At 38.6% G+C, this 24,738-nt stretch overlaps 1 protein-coding gene across 3 annotated transcripts in view; it reads left to right on the top strand.

The window, feature by feature from the left end:
* The window catches only part of PLCB1 (phospholipase C beta 1), a 665,285-nt gene that overhangs the window by 426,630 nt on the left and 213,917 nt on the right, over nucleotides 1–24,738 (top strand). For all 3 annotated transcript variants that reach the window (XM_037051663.1, XM_037051665.1, XM_037051666.1), the window contains exons 4-5: nucleotides 4,295–4,432; nucleotides 23,723–23,802. In XM_037051663.1, the coding sequence (XP_036907558.1) occupies nucleotides 4,295–4,432; nucleotides 23,723–23,802 (218 nt within the window). The remainder of the gene's footprint in view (nucleotides 1–4,294; nucleotides 4,433–23,722; nucleotides 23,803–24,738) is intronic.

Raw genomic sequence — 24,738 nt, 5'->3', positions numbered from 1 at the left:
CCTAGAAATCTTAGTGGTATAATGCAGCTTCTTGAAACAGGCAGCATTTCCCCAGCTCTGAAAATGCCTTTCCCTTGGACATCTCCAAATCCTGGGCCTAAGTTAGTTGCCCCCAGAAACTGGGAACCTAATTCCAACGCCTCTTTTTCTGCTTCTTCTCAGTGTCAGCCTGCCTGGACGTCTTCAGCACCCTTTCCTACCTATTCCCTTTCTTTCTAGCTTGTGAAACGACATTAGTCCACACCCTGAGTTTGTTCCTGGAGAGGAGGAAAACTTCAAGCAGTTAAATTTTTAATTAATCACTAGACTACTATTTATAGACTCTCCTTGAATGTTACTTATCTCTTCTCTGTGGCCAATCCCAAGCATAACAAAATTTCTAGTTTGCCTTTACATTTCTTATAAACCTTTCCCCTCTTTTATATCTGAATAGTGTGTTAGCTTTAGTTCAATCAACTGATGCTTGGTATTTTTAGACCACTTTATTTTGGCTGGAGATGCATAGCCAGGTCAACTCAAATTTTTTCCTCTTCACTAACCTTTACACTGAAGCCCCTCATGAGTGAAATGGAGACTGACCATACAAATTCATTACCACTTTATTTAAAACAAATATAGAAGATCTTGTTGTGATAATAACACTGTTGAGATATGAAGGACAATACATTACCAGCTCTTATTTTTTCTCTATTGTTTTCCCATAGTCACATTTCTTTGCCATAGTCAGTCTGTTCTTAATATCACTTAATAACAAGGAATTCATCTCTTTCATTTCTGACTTTTGTATTGACCAAGCAAAGACTTTCATATACCTGGCCCTTTATATGAATGATGGATTAAAGTTACATCCATATAACTGTAATTCAGATTGAAAATACTGCCTTAAGTGCTGGGAATAAAATTACCCTAATATCCAAGGTGTTCAATAAGCCTAAAATTCAATAAAGATATATTTCATGGGAATGGAAGATAAGGAAGGCAAATTTTCCCCCCAAAATGAAATCTAGATATCTTGAAAAGATCTTTTATTTTTTTGGTATCTGATATACAAATAAAATAGCTTTTCTTAAAAGTCATATTGAGGAATGGCATTTGAAACTGGTCTTTAACTGTTTAAAAAATTATCCTTTAGCTTGTGTTTATTCTGTCCATGACTTCGCAGTATTTTGAATACTGTGTTATAGTGAGAGCAACCCAGGCTGTAATGTGGTCCTTGTGTCCCTGTGTGGATGAGTCTTTGCTTCCTTCAGTGGCCTGTTACCTGGAAATTGGAATCATTGACTTGGGCGACTTGACTTTCTTTGCAGCAGACATATAGTCATTTAATCACAAATCCTGGTGATTGAGAGATGGTGAGCTTATTTAATCAGACAGTCTCTATTTTGTAACTCTTATAGGAGTAGAGATGATCTAGGACTTAACTGTTAAAAGTGCAATTAAACTGTAGCCGCCAGTGTTCCTAGTTGGTCTCATTAATTCCACTGTGGAGACATATTCAGGATACTGTACTGGGGAAAGCAAGTTTTGAGTGACACCTTAGCGAAAATTGAAATTTCAAATTTAAGTCCTCTCTTCCCTTTTTGGAGATATATATTTGGTGTTTTGCAACAGAGAATTGAAAGTTTTAGGGAGTTGTGTGAGCAGCTTATAAAATTTCCAGTAACTTCTATCAGTTGCAGAGACCAAGAAATGTATTTAAGTCCAGTAGCAACCCTAAGTAAATCCTTCTCTGAAAACTGATCAGGAGATTCCACCAATGAGAAACATTCATATATAAATTTTCTTAAAAGAACAGCTTTTTGGAGGAGGTGTTTTTCTTCCAAACTGTCTGTAGGTTTCTGTTCTTGTTACCGTTTTTCATTTTGTTTATTTGATTTTTAAGTGCACGCACTCATGTCCCCAGATCTGAGAGTGATGAACCACAGAAACAACCATTTGTTTAGAATCTCCTTCCAGTAAATCACTTCCCCCATAAGGTCCTCTCAAAGCTTGGTGTTTCACTGTTTATCCTTCTAGACAGTTCCCTCTTTGCCTAGTCTCTGAGGATCTGCTGAAAACAATGGGATGCAACCCCTATTGTTTGAAAGAGGACGTATCTTTTTCAGTAAACATATCAACATATTAAATAATGAGGAATGAGCTTGGAAGCCATCATGTCAGCTTGGGATATTGTGTTCAACATGAGAAATCTGAAAAGTACAGGTAAAAAGAAAAGCGAAGTCATTTCTAAAAGAAGAGAATTCTAATATTACCAAATTTGGTATCATTAAAAGGAAATAGATGAAGAAAAGATGTAGTTTTGAAGAAAAAAGAAATGATTAATGTTTGAAGAGAAAGAAAATGTGGTTTAGAAGTTAGTATGATCCATTACCAGAAAGGACATTAGTAAGGAACTTGCTTATGATATACTCTTTTCAAGTATAAAAAGAGTTCTCTGTTTACTTCCAAGACTATACAAGTTAAAAATATTGTGTAGTTTCTATTAGAAAAAATATTTTTCAAATCTAACTATTCCTTCAGTTCATGTTTAGTAGTCTTTTATTATTTGCTGTAATAATGTTAATCATCTCAGATACAGAGAGACTTATATATCCTCAAGTACCTCCTTCTCAAATTCAACCATCATCATATCATTTGGTAGCTTGCTTTATTCTCCCAGTTCTGGACAGCACCTCTAAACACTTCATTAAACTTTTTAATTACATAAAAGCCAATAGTTTTTAAATATACACACACACAAACATTAGTAGAACATTTTTACAGAGAAGCCACAAAGTGTTAATCATCTTTCTTATAAATTTCTTGTGACTGCCTCTAACAGTCCCTAACAGTACATTAGGGACAGTAAGAATCCCAGAAGCCCTTTTCCAGAATTATTTTCTATCCTGGATACCTCCTCTGAGGTCTCTCTACTTGCTTTGTGTTCCTATAGTTCAAGGTCAATTCAAGTGAACTCCCGACTCCCACACCTAGTCCCTGCAGTTCTGAAAGGTGTCACTCAGTTTCAAGGGTTTCTGAGAATTCTTTTTCTCTTCCAAGTATATAAAAAATTAAGTACTGATCAAATATATTTTCTTTTCTAACCTCACCTCAGTGGCATTCAAACACTATGATGCAATCAGCTGGTATCATTCTTTAATTAGCCTTTACAAAAAGCCCATTGTTTTTTAACATTCTTTTTGAACATTCTTTTTAAATCTTACATTAATGCTCACATGCTAAAAATGTCCCCTTGTAGCTATTACTGTTTGTTTATTTAATACTTTTTTTACTGTATTCCTCTCTTTTTCTAGGTCATGCAAATTGATGTTTTATGTGATAGCATTTGATCTTTCTAGGCGGTCTGATGTACTTGATAAGCTTTCAACTTGTTAGTCAAGTTGAGGTTTCATTTATATTGGACACAGCTGTGAAATGAGATTCTCTCTTCCTCACTTACCTGAAAGTGTTCCCCTCCATGCAGCCAAACCAAGAAAAAGGTTTTATTGACTAAAGAGAGAATTAATGACACCATGTCAAATAACTCAGCTGGAAAGGTTTTGTTTGTTTTCTTTCTTTTTTTTTTAAAGTTTGCTCTTTCCTTGTAACAACGCTGTGCGTAAAAACCTCAGAAGGGAGATCAGAGTAACTGGCCTAAGTAATCCAGCCCTGTTAGCCTAGCTTTTAACTAAATGAATAAGAATTCAAGTTAATTCCTTACTCAGAAGCTGGCTGCCAATTTGCCAAGTGATTGATTTGATGCTAATTTTCTGCATAGACCTCTCATTTCTTTCAAGGCCTGCCCTTGAAGGAAAATAGATTCAGCCAAGCTGACTGAGCCTTATTTCAGGTCTTACTTTGAATTCAGAAGGTTGGGGAATTTCCTTTTTCCAACAGGACTGTATCTTCAAGGCATCCTCCTTTAGGATGTTACAAAGAATGCAACTCAACCTGAAAAGACTGCAGACGTTTTTTCTATGTCCTAACACCAGTATGCTCTATTTCTATGAGGTAGCCTTCTTCAGCATCCATGTATGAGTGAGATCATACAGTGTCTGTCTTTTTCTGCCTGACTCATTTCACTTAAATGCCACGAGGGCCATAAGTCCTGAGCCAGAAATTCTCTCTCCACAACCTTTGGGCAAGTTACTTAACCTCCCTGGGCTACCCTGGAGGTTGAGGGACTTCAACTTATCCCTTTTTCTAGTAAGAATAAAAGGCAATTTTGCTTTCAAGACATTCCGCCTGTTTTAAAATTATGCTTCCATGTTGGAACCTCTAGTTATAGACTGACTTTCTTCCACTTGCTCTCCAGGACCCGAAATTACGTGAACTTCTGGATGTGGGGAACATCGGACGTCTGGAACATCGCATGATAACGGTGGTATATGGACCTGACTTGGTTAACATCTCCTATTTGAACCTTGTGGCTTTCCAAGAAGAAGTGGCCAAGGTAGGGTGGGTACTTTGAATAACCTTGATCTGAATTCTTAGGACACTGTACTGATACCCCAAAGACTTTGAGTTTTTGTCATGTTTAATGTGTTAAAAGTCCATCTAGCCCTGGCTGGTGTAGCTCAGTGGATTGAGCGCGAGCCTGCGAACCAGACAATCGCGGTTCGATTCCCAGTCAGAGCACATGCCTGGGTTGCAGGCCAGTTCCCAGGAGGGGACACACGAGAAGCAACCATACATTGATATTTCTCTCCCTCTCTCCTTCCCTTCCCCTCTAAAGATAAATAAATAATTTTTTTTAAGAAAAAGTCTATCTAAAATAATTCAGCTGCCAAGGAGAAGTATAATTAAACCCTTTCTAGTAATGGCATCTACTTAGAATTATGGAAATTTTTTTCATTAGGAATGAGGCATTTGGTGTAATAGATTTGCAAAAGAGAATATAGGTAAAACCACATTCTATTTTACCTAAATATCTTATCCGAATTCATTCTCTCACATCAGGCCACTTCCTACCCCGCTGTCTTCCCAATACTCTCTGGGAAGGCAGGCATCTTTGGCACCTTTACAACTCATTTTTACCCTGTGCAGCAACTAGCCCATGACCATGCACATAGTAGCTGTTCAATTAATATGAGAAAGAATGAAAAACAAAATTTCAAATAATAATATTTAATGATAAAGAATATTTATTCATCTATGGACTAGAAAGATAAATCACATAAGGCCTCTCTATTAAGACGTTGCTAATCTATTAAAATAGTGAGCTTTTCAGATGCATACAGAAATAAGTAGAGTATTGGTGAGATATATCAAACAAGAAGCTGAGAACATTTGCACACCTCAGACTCAAGTTTGATGCCTTCTCTAAAAGTGTCTAATTGTCTTTTAAAAAACAATGAAATGAACATATTGAAAGAGAATGTTTCTTTATTCATGTTTATAGGACACTAGCGATGATCCTTACCCTTCATACAAGTTCTTGCAAGAGTTACAAATATGAATCTAAGAATATTTTCAAGTCTGTGCATCATCTCAATGCCCTTACAGAGCTTCTCACATCATGGATCGCAAACACAGGGTCAAGTCAGGCCAGAGCTCTGACAGTTCTCTGAGCTTTACCGAATGTGCGGATGTGACCTCTGATTCTTTAGTGATTGTGGTAGAGGTTTATTTCAACTTGTACATAACATCAGCCTCAAGTCTTATAATGGAATGAATGAAATGCCAACCAGTTTTAATACTCTGAGGTTTTAAGAAACTGTTCTCTAATACTGTCACAAATCTAATCTACAGGGTTCAGCAGAAATAAAGCCTGCTTGAGTGTGGTTGGTAGGGTCATAATATTGGTGTAATAATTTATAGTTTTAATTTGAACATGCCACCTAAAATGCCATATGGTGTGCTTGAGTGTGGCATTGTTATGTCACAGAATTGCATGCCTATGATTTTATAATGAAAGATTTTGCAGTAAAAAGGGGGCATTATTTGTGCCAGACCCTGTACATTTTTTCCCCTTTAAGAAGCAAGTCACCCATTTGCTCTATATTATGATTTATGCTTGGAGAGACTTCAGTGAAACAGCTCCTGTGTGACAGCATTGTACTTGCCTTGTAATAGTTCTCATTCTTGTATCCCAGTAGTGTTGGGATGTTTATACTTCATCTCTCAGTATCTGGATGGAAGGCCAGTATAGATAAACCCTAGGTATTTGCAAACTATTCTTAAAATACCTTTCTGCAGGTTTTCAGGAACATGTATAAAGGACACAAGGACAAAACCAAAGTGGGGTAGGATAAAGGGTAGGAAGTGGGGGTCGCTGGGGTTGAGGGGAGTGGTGGGAGAAAAATGGAGATAACTGTGCTCGAACAACAATATAAAAATGTGAAAAAAATACCTTTCCCCAAATGCAACCATATTCTATTTTTAAAATTATCAATTTATGAGATTCACTCTCAATTAAAGACATTCAGTAGTGACAGAGAGGTTCTTACTAAGAGTGAATACAGAATTTATATTACAAATGGATCTGCATATCTTATATTGCATTAAACCTTTATGTAGTTATGTTTGAAATATATTCAATTTTCTCCTCTCTGTTGGTTCCTAGCCACTAATTTTATTTAGGGGTTTTGACTTCTGAGCCCTATAATATTCCTCATCAGGACATTTTTTTAGCATCTACTTGACATTCCAAGTATAATTAATTAAGCTACAGAATATATTTTGCCTTTCCTGGCTGTGCTAATATATAGGATATTTTTCCCCCAGTGAAATTGCTCAGCCAAAGGTTAAGATTTACAAACACCATTTATTCTGAAAATGTGTTTTCCATCCTTCTAATTCTCAGTATTGTCTCATAACATCACACCTTTAATCTCCAGGGCCAATGTACGTGATACCTTGTATAGTGCCGGCAGCAGAGGAGACAGCTTCCTCATTATGCAGAACGCCTGAGAGAAACCTGGGCTTTTCTGAAAGTCAAATGTCTCCAAAAGAAATTGTTTATAAAGGGATTCTGGCTCATTAATTCATTCAACACGTATCTGTTGTATGCTTTCCCTGTGTCAGCCACAACTCCAGAGTTACGGGTGGACATTTTAGAATACTGAGAGCCAGCATTTTGGGTGAAATACAGAAACAAACACACAGAAGTAAATGTATCATCGGTCAGATGGAGATGTATGAGGGAGAATAAAGCAAGAGTGGAAGGAGAGTGAGGGTAGGAAAAGGAACTTCTTCTTCATGGGGTGCTCTGAGAAGGCAAAAATCTGATGGAGCCCTGACTGGTGTAGCTCAGTGGATTGAGCATGGGCTGCGAACCAAAGGGTCGCTGGTTCGATTCCCAGTCAGGGCACACGCCTTGGTTGCAGGACAAGTCCCCCAGTGGGGGTCACATGAGAGGCAACCACACATTGATGTTTCTCTCCTTCTCTTTTTCCCTCCCTTCATCTCTCTCTAAAAATAAATCAATAAAATATATATAAAACAGTCTGATGGAAATTGCTCAATTGCAACACTTTCAGAAATTTATGAGAAGTTGTCTTGGATCAATTAAAATTTTTAATCAGCACCAGGACTTAACCACATTAATTCCTAAAGATATTATTTCTGATTTGAATGCTTGCTTTCTTACATAAATCACTTGAAATTGAATTTTTTATCTATTCTTTGAGACAAGTGACTCCCTTAAAAGATGGACTTGGGGAGTAAAACTGCCTTTCGGTTCTTCCCTTGGTAGCCGGACTGAAAACATGATCTCCCTGGCAATTACCCTACAGTCCTACTTGTGACTATACAGCATGATTTTCCAGCCCCTGTTCCCTTGGGACACCTCCTGTAATATACCTGGGGAATAAGTGTGTGTTTTATTTGTCACATCCGCCCACTGAGTCAGAGAGGAAAAGAGTGATCAAATGCTGCTCATAGGTTAAGTAAGATAAAGACCAAGTGCTAACTACTAGATTTAATGATACAGAGGTCATTGCTGGCTTTGATTAGAGCAACTTCAGTGGAGTGCTGGAGTCAAAAGTCTGTGGCTTGGGCTCTGGGGAATATCGCCAGAGGCAAATTAAGAAGCCAAACATGATAGCTCTTTCGAGAATATTTTATGAAAAGGAAGCAGAGAAATGAAAAGATGCCAGGAGAGGAAATGTGAGGTTGAGCAATGGTTCTTAAGATAGAAGAAACAAGGATAGACGTGTGTGCTGGTTGGAATGATCTTGTTGAGGGACCACAACTCGCTGATGCAGGAGAATGGCTGGCCAACGCCACTGAATAGGCCAGGGCAGTCGGGTCTAGGGCAGAGCGCAGCACACTACATCCTGGGGGCCAAATCTGGCCCACCATTTGTTTTTATAAATAAAAATATTCATTTATTTACATACTGTCTGTGGCTTCTTTCACAGGACAGAGCTGAGAAGTTATCGCATACAGCATCTGGCCCACAAAGCCTAAAATGTTAACAACATTCCTTAATTTAAAAAAAAGTTTGCCCTGGCTGGTGTAGCTCAGTGGATTGGGCGCGGGCCTGTGAACCAGGCGATCGTGGTTCAAGACCCAGTCAGGACACATGCCTGGGTTGTAGGCCAGATCCCAGCAGGGGACTCACGAGAGGCAACCATACATTGATATTTCTCTCCTTCTCTCCTTCCCTTCCCCTCTAAGGATAAATAAATAAAATCTTTAAAAAAAAGTTTGATGACCCTGTAATAGTTCACAAATAGAGACACTAGACTCAGACAGAAGCTGGGGCATTTCACCTGTAAGAGGACAGGAAGTGGGATGCATCAGTAGGGATGCTGATGAGGGGTATGTGTGGCAGAGCCAGTCATGCAAGTTTTCTGATTGCCTCTATTTTCTCAGTGACAAAGGAGACGGAGTCAGTAGGTAGCTGAGAGTAAGGACTGTTTGCATCCTCGAGCCTTTTTCAGCACCAGTTGGTGAATTTCTTTAAAAGGCTGACTGGTAAAGTTAGCATGGACTACAAAAGTCAGATCCTTCACATCAACCCTGAAAATAACGTTTCACAGATCAGTGCAACTTTTTCCATTAGTCAAGGAGTCTGAAGATAACTCGTCTTCTCCCTGCCCAGTTCTGGTCTCTCTTTCCAATATTCAGTTTTCCTTTGAAAAAGGTTGGGGACCACACAGAAAGGGACTTCTACTTGTGTACACAACGCCCTGCACGCTTGCAATCTAAACAGCAGAGTGCAAATTGTGCCACATTGCTCTCAGCCATGGGTGGGGTTCATAGGACTGTGATACGCCAGTGTTGGCCTTCAGGTCTAAGGGATCCTGGGTAACTAATGGGAGACTACGTTATCTAGAGAAAGAAATCTATCTCACAATTAGCAAATAGGAATACCAGTATCAAAGGCATCAAGGTGAAGCCTTCCCTGTTTTGGTTTTGGAAAACTAAAATGATTTTCAGCATGTCTTCCCCCTGGATCCTGGTCCATGGCTCAGTCCCTAGGAGTTCATCCACTCACCCAGCCCTGCAGCCCCTACCCCTGATCCTTATTCAATGCAATGTATTACTGAGATGGCCTATCAGTCTTAGAGACAAGGTTTGACATTCAGATTCTGATATTCAGTCCTAAATAGTTCGATACTCTGACCAGCCCCTGGGTGGACACATTGTTGAACCACAGCCCGGCTTGTCAAATTTCAGCCCAGATGTTGCTCCACTGTGTTGAAATGTAGTGGGTCGAAAAAGCAACATCCAGTAGGTTAAGGCTGAGCTGCCTGATGGCAGGGTCGTGCAGAGGAAATTTTGTATTCACGTCTCTGCACAAGGATTGACAGGCGCCATCGCTTTCAATCCTTACTTCTGCACACACTAAATTCTCCTAAAGTATGTGTAAATTGGAAAAGAAAAATAAATTCATTCATCTAATTTTCCCATGCTTCTAACAGGAACTCAGCCAGATTTTTAGAAAACTTTTGATTCAAATATAATATATACATTAAAGTGAAGTATAACATACATGGAAAAGTAAAAATGTACAGAAAAGTCGTGGATTTTTTAAAAGAGAATGCACCCATGTAAATAGCACTCGTATCACAATTAGAGCATCACCAACACACCATCAACCCTCCAAACAGTCACTTATTTTGACCTCCAAATATATAGATTAGTTTTACCTGGCTTTAAATTTTCTGTCAGTGGAATCCTACAATATTCTTCTTTTTGGTCTGACATTTATTAATCAATATTATATATGACTCTTCTGTATTTTGCATGTCATTGTCATTCGTGTATTCTCTTTGCTAAATTGTGTATACAGTAGCCCCCAACCTTATCCACAGTTTTCATTACCCACAGTTGACCACATTTCAAAAATGTTAAATGGAAAATTTCATAAATAAGCACTGATACTTTTTAAAAAATTATGCATCATTCTGAGCAACATAATGAAATCTTGTGCCACCTGGTTCCTGTCCAGTGTATCTGGAAAGGAGAGAGAAGTCAGAGAGGTGGGGAGAAGTGAAAAGTGACCCAAATAGTGATAGATGGCCACTGTAAGAATTTGGCTTTACTCCCATTTCCTATGGGTAAGTAGGTAACTATTTCATGGGTAACTATTGCATCATTCTGAGTAAAGGATTGATTTTGTGTGATATTTTAACAGGATTGCCCTGGCTACACTGTTAAAAGTCACAGAAGGGGGTGCCAGAATGGAAACACAGAGACAAAAATGCTGGGGCTAGAGGTAATAAGAAATGTTTGATCCTGGAGATATTTTGAATTTAAGACAAAAGATTCGCTATGAATGCCAGGTACATGGCATGAGAGAAGGAGGCTGTTAGGGCTGATCTCAGCTCTGCTGTAGACCAAAAGCTGGTTAGGAAGGGGAAGTCAGAAACCAGCTTTGTCCATAAAATTAAAAATAGAATTTTCCCAAGATAGCAGAATGAACACAGGTATGACCTCTTATCTCTGTTGTGATGCTGTGAAAATGATGGTAAAGGAGCATAAATACCCAGTGATGAAGAGAATGAGATGGGTCAGTAGATGCCATATTTCAGTAAGTTTGCAGAAGAAGATGGAAAGAGAAGAATGCCCAATGAAGTGGAGAAAACCGCAGTCTAAATCACAAATAGGGATACAGCCAAGGAAGTCACTGACTTGCTCAGGTGTAATTGACAGAGGCTCCACACGTGGGTGCTGCCAAACCAGCAGATTGTGTATTGTGTCCGGGGTGACGATAACGTCCATTGAAGGAGTAAGGACAAACCATCCAACCTTCCCCTCCCTTTTCCTGTATTGCTTGTTAGGATAATTGATAACCAGTCACTTCTCATGTCAAAAGGTGAAGGTTTGTCTTCTTTGTAACTGAACAAACTATTTGAAAAGAATTATGGTGGCAAGCGTTGGAGTTAAGGATCCATAATATAAAGTTCTTCTCATTCTAGCCATAAAGGATACCACACCATAGCAGCTGGAACCCACATGCTTACCCTAAATGGAAATCCACAAGTGTGTAAGTTGGACTTACACACTCAGAGGTCCCTGTCAGCCCATCATTGCCCTAGTCTAAAATGTGAACTGAAAACAAAATATCACAGGCTATTGAGAAAAAGTACAACATTGAAAGATAAAGGAAGCCAAGATAAACAAAAGTAAAATGATGATAGAAGATACAGGGATAACTTGAGGAACAAATTAAATTTTTTAAAAAAGGAAGTATCTTCAGGGAAGGTTTTTAGTATATTATATCCATGAAATAAGAACAAGGTGCTATGAAAAATAGGTAACAAAAATAATAGAGTCTTCTCAAAAATAAAAAATAAGATAACAGAATGAAAATCAAAATTCTACACAACTGTTGTAGGTGAAAGGAACGTCCCAGAATGTAGAACCAAACAGCGATGAAGCCAGCAAACAAATAACCAAAAAGTTAAGGACAAAAAGTTGGCAATGACAGAAAAGATAAGCGATAAACACACAATCAATCTGAAGAATGTGGCAGCCAATGAAAAGGAGAAAACACGGGAGGAAAATATGAAAGTCATAATGCAAAAAAAATATGTGAAAGCTAAAGAAAAGTCTCAAAATTGAAATAGCAACTATAGGAGAGGAATATGCTCAGGCAATGTGAATAAGAAGCTGTAAGATAGTAGATATATTTTTTTAAAGCCTGTTTCTTTCCCCTAAAAGAAGAGTAAGGTAGAAGAAGGGACAAATTTGAAAGAAATGTATTATTCAAAATAAGCCATGGTAAAGCATGCAGGAACTTCAACAACTGGAAGAGCAGCCAAGAAAGATTGATATTATCTTGATAGTGGGACTATTCCCTTTGGATAGCCACGTGGTTCATCGTGTTGGAACTGTGGCAATGAAGGTAATTGTAGCCTTGCTTAAAATTGCATTTGCATTTTTTGTGAGCATGTAAATATTTATTTTCTTGGTTTTAAAATTTTAGAATCAATGTATATGCAAATATTTGCAGTCAGTTATGGATACTAAACAAGATAAAAACGTTTCAGTTTCGACAATTGAAGAAGTAAATTTAAGGTAACAAGTGTTGGAAGTAAGAAATAATGATTGCTCATTAACTGTCCTCTTCTCACAAACAGAGAAGCCAAGAGATACTGTCTCTCATTGGTGGATCAGGAAATGGCTTCAGGATGTTGCCTGAGTTGTAGAAGTGGCTGGGGAAGGCACACTGGTCACTCAACCCATCGGGGGAAGGACAAAAGGCAACAGGAGTTGGGATAACAGATTTAAAGTCTCATCAATCAGAGCTGGGCAACAGTAAATTCTGAAATCAGTCAATCAAGAAAAAGCCGTGCACATATATTCTTCAAAAATATGGAAGTGCTGCCAGAAATAGAAATGCTGAAAATGGTTTTCAAGAGGCAGAACCAGGGTGATCATGTCATAAGCAATCACTGACTTTTGTTATAATCTCTCTGAGCATAGTGTTTTAGACTATGTATTGTTTCTTTGATAAACAATTTTTTTTTTTAGATCGCTGACACTTAAGAATTTGCTGTGGCTGTCACTGGTCAAAGCATTTAACATCAATTACCTCCCTTAATTCTTACAACAGCTCCATGAAGTTAAGTCCTATTATTAGCTATAATTTATGAGGCAAATGAATTTCAGACAGGTTAAAAACTGATCAAAGATGATTCTTTAGAGCAGGGGTTACATTCAGCCTTGTGTAGCCGAAAATTAAACCAAATGGTGGCTTAGACAAAGTAAGAAATTGAGGGTCTTTTTATTTGTTTGCAGTTTTTTCTCATGGAGCAGGACCCTGAAGGTGGGTAGATGGGTGATTGCAGCATCAGTTCAGTGCCTCAAAATAACACGGCCAAAGACCTGGTGATTCCCATGGCCTTTCCCTCAGAGATCTGGATGCCTCTGCACCTCCAGTCCTTCCATTTGCATTCCCAACAACGACAAGAAATGAGCACCCATATCAGGAAACCCCATTTCCCTAAGGATTTGCAGCAGACTTCTGCTAACATGTGATTTACCAGGTGTCACATTGCTACCCCAGCTACTGGAGAGGGTGGAAAAGGTACATGTTTCAGTTGGATCTATTTCTGGCCTAAATAGTGTTGGGGCTTCTGTTAGGGAGGAGGAAATGTGTATTAGCTAGCACTTAGCATTGGGTCCCACAGCTAGTGAGTGGCAGAGCAGCGTTCTGATATCCAAGTGTATTTTTAACGAAACTGGCAAAAGCATCAACAGTGTAAAGGTCAGTAAGGAGCATTTAATGTTAAATTAGAAGACAAGCACAAATTGTCTTTTAAGATGCGCCCTTCCATAGCCTCTGTCAGCAGTGAGGGTTACCAAACATGAGGTAATTAGAGCCAAGGCAAAGAACAGTTTTCATAGTGAAGGAAGGACTGACAGATAGGTTCACTTACCCAGAGCCAAAGACCCCTTCATCTGAATAGGAATAATCTAGCTTGCAAAAAGATTTAAAATAAGCATATGTTCCGTCCCGCGGAATAGTCAACTGGGGTCCCGAGTCTACCTGAAACGGATGAATAGGGATGGGAACAAGAGGTGCGGAGAAAGGCAGCAAGACAAAGGATTCTGATCAAGCTGCGAATTTTATTTTAGGCGGGGCTGTTATATAGGGGGCAGGGGAAAAGGGGAGGTGGTTCTGATAGGTTGTCCTGTGCATGCTCACTGCATGCTCCTGGCGACGATTGGTAGGTGGGCGCGTGATCAGCATCTTGATTGGTAGTTAGTACTCGTGATCAAGGGATGCCCACAAGGGTGGGGGCTACCTGGCTCGGCTGCAGCATCCTGTTTGGGGCTGCCTCAGCCAAGCCCTCCTGGTGCGATTTTCTTGATGGATTGCATTCACCATCTTTAGGCCCCGACAAGCATAGGAGGCATAATTAACATAATTTAAAACAAATGGATTTCCCAATGAGAAAAATTATATTTTAGCAGAATGCCATATACTAAGTTATAAGTTAATGAAGAAGTACCTATATGTAGTTTACTAATTAATTTTCAAGGAATGTGGTTTTAATTTTGTCAAATACATTTTATTTAATGAAAAAGCAGCACCAATTAACTCCCAAGAAATTGTCATTGCTCCTTTGTTTCAGTCCACACACATCTCACTAAAGAAATTAGCTGTTTTTTTCTTTTAAAATCATTTTCTATCTGATCTCTTTAAATAGAATTATTTTTTTATAAAATAAACAGTGGCGTCAATTATACTTTGCAGACCTTGCTTACATACACTTACTCTCTTCAGTACACAGCACTCTGGCAGAGTCAAGCAAAGTAATAAATAGCATTGAAACTGCTAAACTCAGAAGACATAACAGCAGTTGTTTTCACAAGTGACACAAAGCTTCTGGGAAGAACCATTTCAACAATATAGCAGATCGACATGAAAGCCATAGAAATGAACCTTTGGCGTTTCATATGTGGGCATGCAATTAGCATTTCTCAGTTGTAGAAATGAGAAGTGACTCAGCAAACTAGCGGGAGGGAGCAGAGGTTGTCTCTTCAGCTCAAAATGTTCGAAATGCACCTGAGATTCACAGTGATACAACTGATAACCTCTCATGAAGAATTAGCCAAAGCAAAACATCTTTCTTTCCTACTCTGTGCCATGGGCGTTGCTCTATTGGGGGGGTTATTTTTTCCTTTTGAAGAATTCTCTTAATATTCATTTTAACTTGATTTTACCCCATTAAACTTTTCCCATTGGTCAGGGGAATATCAAGAGGTGTTGGAAGAGGACTAAGGGTATATGAGACCTAACACCTCTCAAAGTTATCTCAAAATGTGGATCCTCACACATTCCAAGATGTACTTCTTCTCTACTGCACTTACCAGCACGTGGACACTTCCTAAGGCCATCAGGGTACCATTTCACACAACGGAGCTTCACTTATCTGGGAAAAGATAGTCAGGCAAATGTTCTTCATGATACAGTCCAAAACATGAAACAAAGTGTAAAGTGTGTCTATCTGTGTTGCTGACTTAACTGCCCTAAGCCCTAATAGCAAAGCGTCTGTACTTTATTAATTGGAGAGCCCCTTCAGCCTCTCAAATTACACACGGTACCCCACAAGTTTTCATAGCCTATTCCAGTGTAGTTCAGTTTAAAGTAAAAAAAGGGTAATGCCATTATTACAAGAATAATGGCCTATTCCGGTGTAGTTCAGTTTAAAATAAAAAAAGGTGTAATGCCATTATTACAAGAATAATGGCCAAGAATGTAGCCAAGAATGGTGACTGAATACTCATAACAATAGAAAATACATTAAAATAAATCCAAAAGGCATAAACTATCAAGCATGAATGTAGTTCTCTTTCATTTACATTTCTCCATTCGTGCAGTCATCACAAATCAACCAGTATGGATTTATTGCCTGTTTTATAAAAAGAATGGGACACAGAACCGTGAGCATGTATACTTCTTTTATCTGCTTTGCCACCGTGTACTCTCACGAATGCACGTAAGTGGTTTTTCTGTGTTCTTCTACCCTTCTGCTCCCTGCTTCTCCCAGTTCCAATGGTTTGGTTTGCATGGACGCTACGAGGGTATTACCTTGATTGTTCTGGAAGTATGTCAGTTAGAGATCTTTCCCAGGATTTTTGATTCTGTAAGTGAGAAACCACTCTCTCTGGTGATGGGAGGTGCTGTATGTCACATCTCTTGGTGAAGTTGTTGGCCGGGGGGAAGAAACTGGGTGGTAGAGAGAAAAATGCCCCCAGGAAGAGACAGCAGTGAAAAAGCAGTGAAGAAGTTCCTCCTGGCATTCAGGCCCCAGATTCCTGGTGGTTTTGTATTATAAATATATTCTTTTGTTACAGTTTGTCCAATTTTTACTTTGGTTTCAGGAAATAACCCCTTGTTTGTGATAAATTCTATTTCCTAGGCTAGTCTGAGTTGTGGTTTCATCAACTGTAGCCTGAAGACATTCGAGTCACATAGTCTGAATATAATTATGCACCATTACAGGATATTATTTGAATAGGATGACTGTCTAGTGTCCCAATGATGATAATATTGGGTTCTAAAATGCTTCCTGGTTTTACTTTTGTTTTGGTAATTATATTGTATTTGACAGCCATTTCTTTTCAGTATGAGATAAAGATGAAAACATTTTGGCTTTGAAATATAAGGCCTGCATTACCACCTAATGCAGAGAAACTGTACCAGCAATTTTACGAAAATTCTAAATCCTCTATATAGTATCGTAAATGCAGTGGCTTCTTTCTCCTTTCTGGTTTTAATGAAAAGCTTTATAGCTCATATACCATTTTTCACATGAAAAAAAAATGCTTCACTGTGCCATGAAGACAAATGCTCGACAAGACCAATTCTGATGCGTGCCAGCAGGTGAGAGAATGTGCTCAGCCAGGCTCTGCATCTCTGAATGAGCCACACAGTGTTCTCATCCAAATCCCAAACCGCTCCCCGCATAGGACCAGAGGTAATGGGAATGACACCATTATTGGAGTACAGGTTTGCCAATAAATAAAAAATAAATAGAAAATGATTCAAATTGCTAGGACCTGCATATGTCTTACAGTTATTAAAGTAGCTTGTTATAAATTCTTATACACTCCAAGAACCTGCTAAAAATTAATTAAATACAGTAAACTGAGGCTTCCCAATAGGCATTTTTAGAAATAACCTGCTTTTAGATTATCATTTGCTACTCTTTTTACTTCATTTGGGTAACCACTAACTCATAATTATTTATGTAATTATATAGTATAATAATTCACAAACACACACACACACATATAGGGGGAGAGAGAGAGATATTCAGTATTCCTTTTGGAATGTTTTGGTTTTCCCAAAGAATCTTCTGAATGAATACATGTTTCTGAGAGAAGAGGTTATACTCTGCCTTTTCTTTGTAATTCCAGGTGTTTGGTGGCAGTCAGGCAGTGATCTGGACTCCTCAGTGCCACAACACCATGGGTGTCATTTGCAACATGCAACCTTTGCATGGCACTTTTCTACCAATAAGACTGATACCCACCACTGGCCTGTGTTTGAGCTCAAACCTCAAGCAAACAAACAAAAACCCCCTTTTAATGACAATGGCATGAATATCCTAAAATAAAAATGGGGTAAGAGTGTGAACAGAAAATTTGCAGAAAAGGAAATTGAATAGCCCCAACACACATAAAATGATGCTCCACTATGCTGGTAAACCACAGATGCCAATCAAGACCTGTGCAAGGCCCACACTGCATCCATCAGGTTTGCAAAGTCTTCTAAAAATCTGATGATAGCAAGTTGTCGAGAGCATGGGAAAATCAAAGCTCACTGCCAATAGGAAAGCACAGTGTCCTTGCCACTTCAGTGAGCAATCGGCAGCATCTGGTAGTAGGAAGACGCATAGATTCTAAGAATTCATCAGGATATCCATCCTAGTGAATTTCTTAGATGTGCTCTAACGTAACAGGAAGTATGTTTGTGCAAACGAACAGTTTTGAAGGAAAAAACAATGAATGTTCATCAATAAAAATATGGGCTCATAAATCATACATTCCTACAGTGGAATAGTACAGTGGTTAAAATAAATACATCCACATGCAGAAGCAAGAACATAATGTTGGTTGCAGATATCCATTAATCCAAGGGTATATACAGTGTGATATAACTTATGTAGTATTTTAAACATGAATGGTCCCATACCAAGGGGTGGCAAAGTTTCTGGAAAGGACCTGATAGTAAATAGTTTACATATTTGGAGTCTCTGTTGCAACTACTCATACTCAACTCTGCCACCGTTGCATTGCTGCAGACAGCCAGAGACCACATACGAATGAACGAGTGTGGCTGTGCACCAGTACAACTTCATTTCCAAAAGCAGGCCTTAGTTTGCTGAACCCTGACCTATACCCTTCTCCTCATAATACTACGTGAAAATAGATGGTATTAGTATCTACCGCCCAAAATGAGCTTGCTTCTAGGGAGAAGGAGAAGAATGGAGTCAGGGAGAAGCATAATATACAATTATTCTGCATTGTAATATCCTAAGGACATATATTTTTATGTACTAAAACAAATATGGCAAAACATTGGCATTTGTTAAATTTAGATCTGTGTTAGTTACACCGTTCTCTGTATCTTTATGTGTACCAAATGTACATAAAGTTGAAAAAGGAAAGATAAAGTCAATACTCTAAAATACTAAAGATAATGTGGACCAGGACAATAGGAAACAGAAATACCTGAAAGAATGATGTTTCTTCCAGAAGACCCTGTCTTTGTCAGTATACCCTTGGCAGTTACAACTTAGGACAAAAAGTTAAGGGGTGCAAATTTCCAATGGAGAAACTATTGTTCTGAGCACTAGGAATTCTGTTGAACTGCTACACGGGTGTTTGGATCTAGGGGAAATGTGAATCATGTTATGCTTGAATCACTCTTTACAAGCAAGTTTACATTGAATGTATGACCTATCTCTATCGAAGTTCAATATTTTTGACCCACATTTTGTGACTGGCCTCCCTTCTCGCTCCATCTTATCATTTCTCCTGACATTCCTTGACCCTTTGTAAAATGGGATGGTAATAACAGAATATATCTCATAGGGTTGTTGTGAGAATTAAATGTTGTTTGAAAAATGCTTAGAATAGTGTCTAGCCTACAGTAAGTGCTAAATTGGTGTTTTATACAGAAAACAGCTAAGTGGATTTACTTCTCTTTGTATCTTGCTGAGTTATCTGTATCAGCAACCCTAAAATTTCTTTATGACAAAATGACTGAAAGCACAGTTATCTATGAGTATAAGTATTGGGGCCCTTGAAACAAGCAATCTAATCCTAAAGTGTGACTTTCATTAGCTCTGAGGACATAAGTTTTATAAGACCTATGAAACTGAATCCGTAGCTGTAAAATGAGGCTAAAAGCAGTACCTACCTCCTTGAGAATAGTTGTAAGAATTATGATACTGATGCAAAGAACTTAGCTCAGTACATAGTAAGCGCTCAAACAATGCCTGTGAGAGAGATTGAGAGTCGTGAAATAATTGTTGGTAGTATTAAACGAACACATAAATCCTGTGCTAAGTATGACAGAATTTAAATAGCTTTAGACATAAACTCCGTGACATGGTAGGACAACTTGATCTCTCTAATGGTGGAGAGACTGACATATTAACTGCACAGGAACCTAGGGGAAGGGAATTGCAGAAATAATCTCACAGAAGGAATATTCAAACATGCACATTTAAACTCCAGATGAACTCCACAGAAGGTGATCTTTAGATCCATTTTCGTTAGTTCAGGTCTCTGTTATTCTTTTTATGACAAGAGATTGATCACAAGGCAGAAAATGTCACTTAAGGAGCTTCAGGGTTTAAATAGCGGGGGCTGAACCAAGCTTAGTGGCAATCATCAGAACTGTGTCTCTGAAAGTAGAAAACAAATCCTCCAGATTAAATAAGAAGCTGTCTTTCTAAAGCCAAACTAACTAGGGCCCAGCTCCAGACTGACGGTACTGCCAGGATTGGATCTGTCTGCCCCTCGGAAAGCATGTCATAATCTCATGATGGACAGAGGCTCCTTTAAGCTGCTCTGGCCTCATCTCCTTAGTCATGTTCTTAATACAGCCTTACGGGCCTTTGATTTTTCTAAAACGAATAACTAGAGTAATTTCTTTATTTGCTTGGAAACTGAGTGGACAAAGATGAGAATAAATGCTTCCTGGAACACCCTGTTATTCAAAATGTTGTTGCTGGCCCAGCAGTGTGCTCATACCTTAATTGGCATAAATATATAACAGTTTCATGGAAAAAGCGCAGATATTTTCTGCACTCTGAGTCAGAAGATCTGGTGTGGAGCCTTAAGTCCTACATTTCTAACAAACTTTGGGTCAGTGCCGCAAGTTGACTCTAGAATTTTGCTCCTCTGTGGTGTGGTCCAACGTAGACCTCACTTGGGAGCTTGTAGGAAATAGAGATTATCTGTCCCCTCCCCAGATGTCCTGTGTCAGCACTTATATTTCAACTAGACCCCCAGTGATCTGTATGCTATAAAAGTTTGAGAAACGCTGCTCTAGAACCTGTGTCTGTGAGCCAGTATCCCCATGCATTTGGTTGAACATCTCTTGTTCACCTAATGTAGCTACTACTGGTACCCAAAAATCTTGAAATATGTTACCTTGTTGCAGCAATGCTCTGCCCATACCCCCCACCCCTTATTCCTTTGCCATTCTCAAACGCATCACCTTGGTGGGCTTTTACTCCCAACAACTAATACCTGTGTCTGTGTGGGCAGCTTCCTCTGAATGCTGGGACCCTTTGTGCCCGCCACCACGGAAAGTAGGAAGTGCCTGGGGCGGGGGGTTCCCCTCACCCAGCAGCCTTAACTAAGATTAACAGGCACAGGAGTGCCATACTTCAGGTCACTTGCCCCTGATCAGAAAACCCAACTTTGAGGTTTTGTCCACACAGGAAAGAATTAAGCCAAACTTAGCATTTGCCTGAGTTTGCTTGGTATCTCACCCTTCTGCCTTCTCCCCATGGCAGCTCTGCTCACTTTCCTATAATGTTTCAGAGAGCACTTTGTAATACATCCAATACTCATAAATTCTTGTCTCAGGGTCTGCTTTTAGGGAATCCAAAGTTAGACACATTGTTTTAGCTCGATGTGAAATAGTCAGGGACCAGTGCCAAACCAAGAATTGGGTTATTTCTAAAGATCTCAGCCTTGGCTGTGTAACTGATTTGGTTATAGCATCATCCCAATATGCCAAGGTTGAGGGTTTGAGTCCTAGTCAGGACCTATATCAGAATTAACTGGTGAATGCATAAATAAGTGAAACAAGAACAACAAATAAGAAATAAACAAACAAATACAAATTAAAAATAAATAAAGTTCTCTTGATCACTTCTTTTTTTTTCCTGAATCTTTGGCTCAGCTTGAATTAGATCTCTTGTGTATCTCAAAAGGTTGCAGGAGACCAGTGGATTCTAGGAATTCCATACTTGAAAATGTAGACGGTCACATTCTGAGAATGTGATGAAAATAAATTATGCTTTACTTTCTTAATGAACCCACTGTGGCTGTGCAGTGAAGAAAAGGATGACGTAAAAAAAAATTTTAATAAAAAAGTTTTTTTAAAAAGAAAAGGATGATGTTCTCCTACTCCTGGCTTTGTAAAGGATCCATGGAAAGGGCCAGGGTTCTAGAAGACCTGCACTGACCAATGTGGCAGCCACTGCCACCAGCCACACATGTGGCTATATTGAGCACTTGGAAGGTTGCCGGTGCAAATTGAGATGACCCATAAGTGTAAAATGCACACCTCATTTCAAAGAGTTAGCACATAAAAAGGATGTAAAGTATATTAGTAATTCTTATGTTGATTACGTGATTAATAATAATATTTTTAAATATTGGTTTAAATAAAATATATTATTAAAATCAGTTTCCTCTGTTTCTTTTTTACCTTTTTCAATGTGGGTACTAGGAAATTAAATGTAGTTCACTTATAGGGCTTGGTTATATGGACAATACAATATTAATAAGTAAATAATAATGTAAGAATACACTCTTTGCTTCATGTACTTGCATCTATAAACTTACTTTTCCCTACCCTGTATTTCTATTGGATTGGATATAATACAGGCTTTAATTTTTACCCAAAAGGTCAGAACCAGCTAAATCTCCCCAACTCTTTTTAATTTCTTCACCATACCTATTTCTGGTGTGGAGTTGGCCCCCAGTAAGCATACAAAATGGTACATTGCCCTCAATTGTAAACACTTTTACCAATGCATGAAGTTGCTGTGGAGCTGGAAATGTCTAAAGCCTGATCCTCAGCCTAGAAAATATTAAACTAGAACCATATTTTTAAAATCAGTGTCAGTAATTAATACTCTTAGTTTAAGATCTGATTTGAGGAAATTTTCTTTTACAGCTGTTAAAGTTATTTCTGTGATTCTTTGTGTGTACATCAAGTTTGGTGGTCAGTTATTTGGCTTCACTCGCATTATTCTGCACTGTCTTTCCCAAGTCCTCCACCAGCAGTGGACAGATGGAGTTCAAAGTCTCACCTGGACTACTACAACGTCCAAACTGAGTTTTCCTTCTGTGGTTTCACAACCGGTTTGACGTGGTTTGATGTGGCTGCCATATAATCTCCCTAACACACAGTCTAGGCCATAGTGCCTTCACCTGACACAATAAAAAGCAAAAGCCTTTTGGTGATATTCTATTGTTTTGCTAAATCTTCAGATATCAGAATAGACATTCAATGCTGTTTATACTCTGGACCCTATTTTACTTCTTTGTTGTTTTTATAGCAACTCCCCATTCTTTTTCAATTTATATTAGACTGCTTACCATTTCCTCCAAGTCCTGCCTTGTGTGCTGACTTCATTTTTGTCCCCCAATTTTCTCTGCTTAGGATGCCCTGTTCTCTTTCTCATTGCTCTATGCCCCCATTCCTCAAGTCCCGCCTCAAGTATTACTATATTGCATGATGGTGTATTATCACTGCCTTAAGTTAAGAGACAGAAACACAAAAGACCAAGAAATAAGAGTAAAAATAACAAAATTGGGTGGAAAAAATTTTGAACTAGAAAACATGATTTCATTGAGCCAAGTCAGCAATAACACTGGATAATTAGATTACTTAGCTCTTAGGTCATCTCTTAGAGAATTTTCTTTTTTGGACTAGAATGGCAATTGTGTGTTCAAATTTGTCATCCAGAACAGCACTTCACCTTTATTTGTAGATTTGCTCTTTTCCATTTTTTCGGAAACCAAGTGAGATCCCTGGTGAATGGTGTGAGGTAGGGACTAAGATTAGGAAGAATTGAAGGACCGACAGAGTTAGGCGAGGCAAAGAACTGGATACTGTATGATGTGACTGCAACCGGTTTAGAGAACTTCTAGAACTGTAATTAACATTTAAAGATCCCTAGTATAGCTGCTTTGGCTTGAGTAGTAAAGTGGGACAATTACATTTACAGGTGTGTTGAAATATATTTCACTATATTTTAAACTTTTCTAGAACTCTTTATCTATTTATAGTACAAGGAAACTAGGAAGAAGTGTTTAGGTGTTGAAAGGCAACATACCAGTTTCCTATCAGTGAGGGCTGTTAAAAAGCAGGAAAATATTGTTTATGTATAAAGAACATTTTCTTAGGAAAGGAGTAGTTTCTCAGGGATTTGAATTTAATTATGTCATTTTTACAAAAAAAAACACCCTTAGGCATACAAATTGAACTAATTTGTCTTCCTGGTAGCCTAGTTAAACATGTGTCTAATGACTGTACAGTATTTAAGCCAATACAAGTGTGATTTACATTTTCCAGGAATGGACAAATGAGGTTTTCAGTTTGGCAACAAACCTGCTGGCCCAGAACATGTCCAGGGATGCATTTCTGGAAAAAGCGTAAGTAGCTCTAATTTTATTGCTAAGGGTGTTGCTTCTTCTGAGTCAGTTTCCTTTCTCCTTTGTGAGCCTTTTGTTTAGGCTGTGCTGGCTTCTCATGTTAATAAACATATATTTTCCTGTGGGATTTGCTAGGGAACTGATTTCTCCAGGGTTTGACATTGGAGGACTTCCAAGAAAGATCACTCTTTTCTTTGAATTGCACACCCATGTTACCTTGAGCTCCTCTGAATGTCAATGCCTTTGGCACACAATGAGGAGACACTTCCAAATACTGTCATTTATGCTCAGGTCCAAAATTTTTTTCATTTCAGATAGTCCTCTGCCTCTACATCTGCCTGTGTCATATCAATTATTAATCTGAGGAAGAAAATTAGCAACACATGGTATTCATCTCCCCAGATTCTTAGATCTCTGATAGATGCTACGATACCTTCTCTTAAATTGAATCAATAGGCTGATGTCCTGATTCTGGTCCTTGTAGACAGTCACAGCAAATATCAGTGACAAAAGAGAAAGGAAAGAGCAGGGGGAAAAAGAGAAAGAAAAACAAATGAGAATTACCCAATCACTATGGAATTACAACAGTCTTTCTAAAAATTATTTGATTGAGGAGAACAATGATTTCTGCCCAATGAGTCACAATGAATTGGTGTGCTCACTTTGTAAACTATGGATATCCAAGAGATGGGCAGCTGTGAATTCAAAACCCAAGTGGAAATATTTCTAGGTGGTCCTCTATTTTGTTTAATATCTTTCTCCCTTCCTTTTTCTTCTGTAAACCATACCCATCATTTCAGACCTAAGACTTCAGCCCACACTTCTTTCTTACTCTTCTATGAATTCCTTTTAGTTTGAGTCAGTATCTTCACTGAAATGCTTTCTTATTGTCTCATGTCATCTCCTCAGTTGTCACCTTGATTTTGACCCTTCATA

This window comes from Sturnira hondurensis, unplaced genomic scaffold (genome assembly GCF_014824575.4).
Source record: "Sturnira hondurensis isolate 20B ecotype Veracruz unplaced genomic scaffold, ASM1482457v3 Scaffold0007401, whole genome shotgun sequence".
In the NCBI taxonomy this organism is placed as follows: domain Eukaryota; kingdom Metazoa; phylum Chordata; class Mammalia; order Chiroptera; family Phyllostomidae; genus Sturnira; species Sturnira hondurensis.
This window is presented reverse-complemented; position numbering and strand designations above follow the sequence as displayed.